General features: G+C 45.7%; 1 protein-coding gene across 1 annotated transcript; it reads left to right on the top strand.

The window, feature by feature from the left end:
- ZAR1 (zygote arrest 1) lies at positions 1 to 5,738 on the top strand. Its single transcript, XM_066632999.1, has 4 exons — positions 1 to 783; positions 3,205 to 3,297; positions 3,568 to 3,642; positions 5,595 to 5,738. Exons 1-4 carry the CDS (start codon positions 1 to 3, stop codon positions 5,736 to 5,738), a joined length of 1,095 nt encoding a protein of 364 aa, XP_066489096.1.
- Positions 5,739 to 9,870: the final 4,132 nt, after the last annotated feature.

Here is a 9,870-nt window from a genome sequence, read left to right as displayed (position 1 = left end):
ATGGCCACGCTGGTGGACGAAGCCATGGAGAGCTACGTGTATCCCTCCTACAACCCCTACTCCTACCGCTACCAGCCGCCCAAGGGCAAAGGGGGGTCGGGCCCTTGGCGACCCCGGGGGGGCTACTTCTCGGGGTACGGGGGGGAGGCGGCTGCTGCGGCGGCGGCGGCTGCAGCCGCCGAATACTTCGACAACTACCAGCGGGCGCAGCTGAAGGCCATCCTGTCGCAGGTGAACCCCAACCTGACACCGCGGCTGCGCAAGGCCAACACCAAGGAGGTGGGCGTGCAGGTGAACCCGCGCCAGGACGCCTCGGTGCAGTGCTCGCTGGGGCCGCGGCCGCTGCTGCTGCGCCGGCGGGGGCTGGAGCAGGAGCAGGGCAGCCCCGTCAGCGCAGGCGGCGGCGCGCGGCCCGTGCGCTTCCCCAGGACCATCGCCGTCTACTCGCCGGTGGCCTCCCGCCGCCTCACCACCTTCCTGGAGGAGCCCGAGCCCCGCGACGCGCCCCCGCAGCAGCCGCAGGAGGGCGTCGAGGCGGCTGCGGTGCGTGCCAGCTGGGAGAAGCCCCCGGAGAGCCCCGCCGAGCCGCAGGAGCAGCGCCAGCCTCGGGACAGGGACGAGGAGCAGGAGCCGCCCGTGCGTAAAGGCGGCGAGGAGGCGCCCGGGGAGCCCCCGCAGCCGCAGGACGCGCAGCAGGCGGCCGAGGGCTCCCCCCAGGCGGCGGAGAAGCCCGCGGAGCAGCAGCAAGACGCGGTCCAGGGCAAGACCCGCGTGCGCTTCCAGGTGAGCCGGGCAATGTGAGCACCGCCAGGCTGCGGGTGGGAAGGCGCGCGCGCCTTGGCTGAGTTGCAGGGCGGCTGCGCAAGCGCTTTCGGCGCAAGGGGGCGCAGGGCTGAGCTTGCACGTCTGGTGGCGGGCGCTGATAATGTGTGCGCGCCTCAAGTCTTCCTGGGAAGAGTGCTGGACTCGGGTGCAGGCCGATCCACCTTCCAGCACTGAGGCAGCCCTGCCAGTGGAGCGTGTGCTGCATGGGGGGCAGCTGTGGAAGCCTTTGCTGCGCAAGTGGGTGGGAAGGCCGGCCTTGCACGTGTGGTGGGGGCACCAATGCCAGGGGTGGGGCCTGCAGCCCTCCCCCCCCCGCTCCTTGTGGTAAATGTGTGACTTTGAGAGGAATTTTAGCAGGGGGTACAAAGTTTCTTTGGGGAGGGGAGCAAAACAGGGTGGGGGGGCAAGGTGGGGACAGCCAGAATAGTCTTTGGAGCCTAGGTCTATCAGGCTTCCTGATGTGGAGTTCAGGTCTAACTGCCCATCTAGATATAGTAATGAACTATTACTGTAGTAGTAGCCTCACACCTGCTGTAGTCCCCAGCATCCCACATGGGCAGTGAGATCAGAAAATGTAAGATCCCAGGAAATTTCTGGGCCCCCTTTTTGACCTTGGGTCTGAGTACAAATAACCCCCTTTACCCCCTTGCTTATGAAGAGGGCTGGACATGGGGTCCAGTCCTATTCAACTTTCCAGTGTTGACGCAGCCATGTCGTTGGGGCATGTGCTGCATTGGGGGGGCAGTCACAGAGGCCTCCTTAAGGTAAGGGAATGTGTGTTCCCTTATCTCAGGGCTGCATTACAGGTGTATCAACACTGGAAAGTTGGATGGGATTGGACTTCAGTTGGCTCAATTCCCCAAACTTCTGACAGGTGAGCCTTGCTCCTTCCTGAATTTAGGACCCATGACTAACATTTGAAGCACCCTCATGCATTCGTTGATGAGAGTTTACATTCATAGAATGTGAAGGCGGAATTGTGAGTTATATGCAGCTGGTCCTCTGTATCTGACGGCTGCTCAAAAAGTAGCTTTTGTCTGGGGAGTTTAAACAGGGTTGGGAGCTGCTTACCAACTACCTCCCCAAGCTGGTAGTCAAGATGCCCAGAGCTTTCAGGTTTTTAAAAAAGAACCTTCCCAAAATGTTTGTGTATTGGCAACCTTCAGTCTCGAAAGACTATGGTATCGCGCTCTGAAAGGTGGTTCTGGCACAGCGTCTAGTGTGGCTGAAAAGGCCGAAAAGGCCAAAATGTTTATAGCAGCATTTAACATGTAGCTTGTGCCTTGGAGTAAGAATTGCAAGGCCTCCGGGAAGGCACTCTCCTTTTCTGTCATGATTTGCTGGATGGGAAGGAACCTAGAGTAGTAATTTAGAGGAAAATGTGTGTCTATACTGGGTCTGATTCCGCTATTCAGTCAATGTGATTCATAATAAAGAAATAACTGAATGAGGGCCCAATCCTATCTAACTTTTCAGCACCGGTGCAGCTGCAGTGCAGCCCCTAAGTAAGTGAACAAATGTTCCCATACCTTGAGGAGGCTGCTGTGACTGCTTCCCCACCACAGGATGCAGTGCACGCCCCACTAGTACAGCTGTACCAGCACTGGAAAATAGAATAGGATTGGGCTGTGAGGAGGGAGGGGTGGTGGTGGCAGCAAGGAACGGGGACTTCTCAGTAGTGGCACCACCGCTTATGAACTCCCTCCCTCTCAGTTTACAGACTGCTCCCTCCTTGGAGGATATCCTGCAGGCCCTAAAGACATTTCTTTTTAGATAAGCCTTATGAATCATGGTGGTTTTTTAAAAATCTGGGTCTTTTACTTCCATGCTACTTTAGTTTTTATAGGCTTTGCCCTTTCTCAATGCTGCTGGTTTTGTGTTTTTATCATAAGGTTGTGTTAAAGCTTAAGGTTATGTTAAGGTTTATATATAAACTTTTTATGTTCATAAGCTGTTTTTGGTGCCCCTCTGGGCAGGACATAAATGTAGTGAACAAAATAAAACAAATGATTAACGAGAGTAGTTGCACCATCAAATGGATACAGATTCATGCTTTGGAGCAGCTCTGCCTCTGTACTGATCTGTACTTACCATATTCTGAACATTCAGTTGAGCTGAGCTGGAACTGGTGTGGATGGGTTTGGCTATTTCTGCCCTTGACAGATGGCTAGGAGACAGTAGAGATGTTTTGGGTTGGGTATTGGTGTTTCTACCAAGGTTCTATACAGCACCAGTCAATCAGGATTTGTCTGGCTTGTGTTTTCCAATCTTGCAGGGCTGTTGCTTCTTCCTGGAAATGTTAGCTAGTGCTATCTCTACTGGCCTTAACATCAAGGCGTTAATATCCAAGTCATTTGCCTTAATGTGTTTGCTCTCTAGTTCCTAGAGCAGAAGTATGGCTATTATCACTGCAAGGATTGCAACATTCGTTGGGAGAGTGCCTATGTTTGGTGTGTGCAAGGCACGAACAAGGTTGGTTTTGTATGACTGGGGTTGATGGAGGGGGTGGTGAAAGATTTTGTACTACAGCCCAAACCTATCCTTTCCCTCCCCTGCTGATGCAGCTATGCTACTAGAGTGCATGCTGCATTCTGTGGGACTGTTGGCAGCCTGGCTCCTCCAAATGGCATGTCGTGCTTTGCGACGGCTATAGAGGATCTTATGCTGTGGGAATGCTAGTTCCAGCAGTGTTGGGATTGCTACTTTAGTAAGGTGTTGCCTTGACTCTAACTTTATCCACAGGTTTACTTTCGGCAGTTCTGCCGGACATGCCAGAAATCCTACAATCCCTACCGTGTGGAGGATATTGCATGCCAAGTAAGCACCAACAACTAGAGGGCCACCTAAAGCAAAATACTTCAGATATCTTGAAATCTGATTGCAGGTTGTCTCTTAATATTGGTATTGGATATGCACATCTCAATACAAAAGGCATGTGTGCCATCAAAAATGAAAGTTATGCATGTGTACAGCTTGGTTGGCTCTTGTCTAGGTGCAAGCAAGCTTTTAGAACTTGCCCATAAAATGTATAAATACTGTTGCATGTGCATAATTCACTCTTAAGATATGTAACTTGTTTCCTGTACAAGACTAATACATGTTCTGATACCAATAAAGCCTGGAGTGAATCTTTACCTTGTCATCAATGTGATGCAATTGACCTGTTCCCACTTAAAATGGGTAAACTGAATTTCCTTTTAAACACTGAAAAGGAAAAAGTGAGAGCCCTAATATGCCTTTGTGTACAGAACAGTGATCAAGGTTAATGGATATGGAATAGCTTGATAAGAATGCACATCTCTAGGCATGGTCTCCTGATCAGTCTAGATGAGGGGTGGGCAAACATTGTGGCAGGAAAGCCATATCACCTCTCTGACACTGTTGGGGGCAGGGGAAAAAAATAATTTACATTTCAAATTTTAATAAATGTATGTAAATGAATATGTTGGAGACAGAACTTGTATGAATGAATGAATTTTGCCAAACTTATTTATAATACACATGAGAACTATAATACAGGTATGTTGAAACCACATGAGAATTATGAACTATTTGCCACAACCTCTTGCACAGTGAAAACATACAGACCAAGCCAGGAACACATGGAGACATAAGTTGTTCAGAGGCAGGGGGGCATTAAAACAATGCCCAGGGAAAAGCAGAAAACACATGCAGACTATAGAATGCCTTGCTTTAACTAAGCCTCATGTCTGGTGATTGCAACCAGCAGTTGCTGGTCAGCGTGGGCTCCAACAGTCTCTGATGGGCCAGAGGCTCATGGGAGACTGGGGGCTTCCTGTGGGCTGGATTGGAGGATCCTGAGGGCTGCAAATGGCCCCCGGGCTGGGGTTTGCCCACCCTGGTCTAGACTTACAATTATTCTTGTTTAACATGTTTCAAGACACCATGCGGAGTAGTCTTTAGCTTAGAATTGGTGAACTTCATCTTGAATCTGGAAAAAGGTGCAACAGGAATTCTACTTACATGGCTTAAGGTCTAGATCAGTGTTTCTCAAACCATGGGTCAGACCCACTAGGTGGTTTGCAAGACAATTTCTGGTGGATCTCCATTCATTTCAATGTGTGTTTTTAATATAAGACTTGATGCTACCATGGTATGTAACTATATTAAGAATGGTAGTCAATGGGGCTTACTGATGGTTAAGTGAATAAGAATGCAGCCTTTTGGATGTTTGGAGAATATTTTTAAACAGATCAGCACTGCTTGGGAGAGTTAGGAGGGTTTTTCTTTATCTTAAATTTATAAACTTTTAATTTACTTACTTAAGTAATCTGATTTTGTTGTGTGGGGGTGTTAAAATTTTCCAGCTTGATGTCACTTCTGGCCTTGACATTTCCAATGGGTCCCAACAGATTGTCATTCTAAAAAAGTGGGTCCTGGTGCTAAAATTTGAGAACTACTGTTCTAGATAATATTCATTAGTAGATTCCCATTTGGCCAGGTGTATTCTAGTGACGGAAGGCAATGAATGCTTGGCTTGGGCAACAGAGCAATCTTGGCTACCCAATAAGTGGGGAAAATTGATATGTTAAACTGCACAGTTAATTCAGCTCTAGGCACACTTCAGGGTGTATTGTAGCTTATATTTGGCTATATAGACAATGTATTTGAGAACTACTGTCTCATTTTCTAGTGTACCTACCTTACAAGTGTTTGGACTGACCAAGATGGGTGCTTAATATTTGGGCAGTACTGTAGCTTATTTCATCTGCCTGTCTGCATGCTGACACTGCCATTGTCTGTTTCAGAGTTGTAAGCAGACAAGGTGCACTTGCCCTGTGAAACTGCGCCATGTAGACCCGAAGAGACCTCATCGGCAGGATCTCTGTGGAAGATGCAAAGGCAAACGTCTCTCATGTGATAGTACATTTAGTTTCAAATACATTATTTGAGCTGTAGTGAAGAATCCTGAATATAAAGTTGCAAGTAACAGATTTTGTTTGGAAATTGCAGGCTGCAGCAATGGAAAGCCTGTCAATACAGTTGCAGTAAAGCAATTGCAAATGCAACCTAATGTCTACCTCATTTGTTATAATTATATTAAGAATGGAAGGAATCTGCTTAACGTATTAGGGCAGAATTAGATTTTTCTAAAGTCAAGTACAGAGACTAGAAAAGCAAGTTCAGCAAATTGGATTTATTTTGGGAAGAGATTTGAACCTGCCCTGCCCTATCTAGTGAGGTGAGATGGCTTAATGTGTAGCAGTGTTTTTGCTTTTCTTACTAAGAGGTTAACATGCGTCTATACAACACAAGTGCATTCTAAGTGGCCCAGAAGTGGGAGGTGCAATTGTGCACTCAGCTGCAGTGATGGTTATCTTAATCAGGCAAAGTTACAGGGATTGGTTTCATTTGTGGAATAGGCTGGGTTTGGAGATGTATAACATGACTGATGTGAAAAGGGAGAAGTAATCACTAATGGCCTAAGTCTTGGAGTTGGTAGTGGAGCTGTGCTTTCCCTTAGCTATGGTGTATACTTAAAGGAAGCAGAGATGTTTAGTAGGTGTTTAGTAAACCTAGACTGCTGTCCTGGAAAATTAAGCTGGATCAGGGTTGTATGCATGACTGGATATTGGTAGGTATGTGTAAACACTCAAAGTTTAAAATTTGAATGAATAATTTTGATGGTAGAAATCTGACTGCTAAGCTATCCTCCAGATTCCTACATTCGTTTGTCTCAAGACAAAATAGTATGTTTTGAAACAGTCTCTTCCAACTTCTTGACAAGTGATTTGGTGTACATATAAATAAAATGATCATGAATAAACATCTTGGTTTGTGCTTGCTTCATTTAACTTCTAAATACTCTTGGTTGAGTGTATGTATAATACCTCTTACTATTTACTTGTAGCATTGTAGAGTGCACTTCAGGTACTGTATTTGAAATGCTTTATACTTGGTAATTCCTATAGCTGCCCTATAAGAGAGGCTGCTCTTGTCAGAATGCAGCAGATGATGGAGAGGCTGGGGAAAGATTGGCTTGCTTGAGACAACACACCATTGGCTTTTTGGCCACTCAGCTGTGATAGCAGTCAAGGTAACATATATATACCAGGAGGCAGAACCATCTGAGTTGGGCACATGTAGATTTAGGCTGCACTTTATCTGGAAAATGTGCTATAGGTACCTGGATATCTTCTCTTATGAGCACATTCTTGGTTGTGAACTTAGAATATGCAGTTAAGACCCATGGAAAGGGGGCTTAAATGCCCAAATGTCAAGATGTTCTAGTCTTATCAGAAGGTGGTGTTCATGCATACTTGTACAGCTATTTGGAGGTTAGAGGGTTGCTTTAACTTCTTGCACAACCCTTACCCATTATGCAAACATCTTCTGATGGTTGCTGTGCCACTAACCACTGTGCTGCATTAAAACCACCTGAAGTGGTTTATGGATTGAGCTTTTGATTACAGAATACTTAGGAGGTATTTGGAACTGACATTGAACAGCAGCATTCTGCATTAGTGACAATTAGAAAGGATGGAACAAAGTAGAGCTATTTTGGGCTTTAACCTTTCTCACAAATGCTGACTGATTTGAGATAGCCTGTAGAATACAGCATTGTTTGAGGTCTGTATTTGTTAAGCTTAAGTAGAAGGCCTTGTTTCTAGTCACCTCAGGCCTCCAGTGGGTAGAAGGTGCTGTAGTATTTGGCAACTCTCCCTCTTGTAGGGCAAGCAGACCCAATTCTGTGCAAAGTAAGCAAGTTTGCTTTAATTGCAGAATTATGATGTGGGGGCTTGTTTACATCTTGAGGCATGTTCATAGTGCACTGTAATTGGGGGCATGAAATCCTGAGGAGCCATTTTCCCTTCCAAGCTCCTACATAATTGGCAGGGGTGTAGATTTAGGAACCAGCAGTGGTAAACTGATCTACCCAGTCTCCCAAGTATGTACAGGTATAACTATTCCTTGTTAGTAGGTCTTGGAGTAAAACTTGGCCTGATATCAAAAGGCCAGTGGTCACTGAGAACACCATGCTGCATTTGGGTATCATTTCTCCATTAACCCTCAAAAGTGTGGAAAAGGGATAATTTGGCCTTTGGCTACAGAGCCCAGTTGAACACAACAGGATTTCTGAGTAGACTTGCATAGGATTGCGCTGTTACATTTTCACTTATTTTCCGTGACTATGCAGTTTAAGAGGAGAGTGTACGACGACGACAACAAATCTTCAGGCTAATGGAGGCTGTACCCTCTAGACCAGAAGGTCGGTCTCTCTCTCTCTCTCTCTCTCTACACACACACACACACACACACACACACACACACACACACACACACACACACAGAGCTATTTTTTTAGCTTTATAGGAAGAGTTGTACTCCAGTTCTTGGTACTGTGCTATAGCTTGCTTCTAGCGTTTACAACCTGGTCACTGAGGGGAGATGGAGCACTTCCATTACAGCACTGGTAGGTAAAGCTGTATTTTTTCAGATTGTGGCTGAATTAGCACTACTGTAATATAAATGGGCTGGGTCTCCTCCGTTGGGTGCTGGCACTCTGACTTTTTAAGACAAGCTGGGGTCACAGAAAAGCTAGGGACCAAATCATTCTTCTCTGTCCAGTGATGGAATGTGAAAACTGTACCTCTACTCTATGTGCACTGGAATTTGAAAACTGTACCTACTTTTGTATGGGGCTCTTGAGGTGTGCTGGAGGTAGTGTCAAATACATTCATAATTCAGTTTCAATACTTCTGGTTAGTGGCAGCATGTAAGCGTAACATAATATTGTATTTAACTTACTGAAGTCAAATATGCTAGTGTATGTTTAGGCCAGTGGTTCTCAACTTTTAAGGACTGGGACCCACTTTTTAGAATGAGAATCTGTCAGGATCCACCAGAAGTGACATCAAGCAGAAAAATTAACAATCCTAGGCTGCAGTTCTACCCACTTAGCCAGGAGTCCCATCTACTATCATTTTTAAAAGCATATACAGATTGAATCACACACCATAGCAAATCTTTAAAAAACAGCCTTATTGACCTTTGTAATGCACCCAGAGACGGTCTCTCTCCAGGAGCTTAGGCTTCATTAGGAGACAATCCCTTTTTTCACCATGAGCCCCAGCAAGGGGGAAAGAATGGAGATGGTGATGATGGCTGCCATTTAGCCTTCTTTCATGTGCTCAGGGGAAAGGGAGGAGTGAAACCTGCAGAGAGAATGATTGATGGATTGTCCGCTGGTTGCCCTCTCTCCCAGTATTAAATGACTTATCAGCTTTGAGATAGAAAAATCTGTGGATAATTAGGTTATACCTATAATCACTTGCATGACTGTCTTTCTGCAACAGTAAAACAGTTTTTTAAACTGATTTTAAAGGGGTGCATTTGTCCCCTTCTCCAGGGATCAGGACATTCCTTCTCATTTGCAGGGGCCATTCATGTTGAGTCAAATCTGTGTATAACAAGGCTGGACCTAAACATAGTAGCCCGTTAAAAGTAGACTTGTAACATTTCCCCAGATGCAGTAGCATCAAGTCTAATAAAAATAAAATATTGAAATGGGGACCCACCTGAAATTGGTTTGCGACCCCACTCAGTGGGTCATGACCTACAGTTTGAGAACCAGTGGTTTAGGCAATTGGAAAACTTTGACTTGGTTTTTCATATTTTTAGCAAATCTACCCCACTGACTATACAAATCTAATCTTGTACAGAAAAGCAAAACTATAAAATACTAAATCAGCTTATGACACTATACATTGTATAGTTCTGAATATAAAGTTGGTTTGAGGTTGGATATACACACCCCAGTTCTAGTCAACCATCAGCATGTTGGCAGGCATATGGGGGAAGAATACAGGAACAGTAATGGTCCCTAGCACAATTAACACAAATTAGGCTGGTCACCTGCTTCTATGATCTAATGAACTCCATCCTTCTACTTTGGTAAGAGGTGAATGAAAACATGCGAGTTTAAATATGTGCTTTTGGAGCTCCAAAGGTCAGAACAATAGTTACATATACATTGTTTACTCTGTCTGCCAGTCTACCCCGTTTGTCCTGAAGTGAGCCTGA

The sequence above is a fragment of the Tiliqua scincoides genome, chromosome 6 (genome assembly GCF_035046505.1).
Source record: "Tiliqua scincoides isolate rTilSci1 chromosome 6, rTilSci1.hap2, whole genome shotgun sequence".
NCBI lineage: Eukaryota > Metazoa > Chordata > Lepidosauria > Squamata > Scincidae > Tiliqua > Tiliqua scincoides.
Note: the sequence above shows the minus strand (reverse complement) of the source record. Positions and strands in the feature narration are given on the sequence as shown.

What these genes read in the sequence shown, in the direction of transcription:
- ZAR1 (XM_066632999.1), top strand. Translation starts at nt 1, where the DNA reads ATGGCCACGCTGGTGGACGAAGCCATGGAGAGCTACGTGTATCCCTCC. An exon ending in AGACCCGCGTGCGCTTCCAG is followed by an intron (nt 784 to 3,204) that starts GTGAGCCGGGCA and finishes TTTGCTCTCTAG; the next exon opens with TTCCTAGAGCAGAAGTATGG. An exon ending in TGGAGGATATTGCATGCCAA is followed by an intron (nt 3,643 to 5,594) that starts GTAAGCACCAAC and finishes TGTCTGTTTCAG; the next exon opens with AGTTGTAAGCAGACAAGGTG.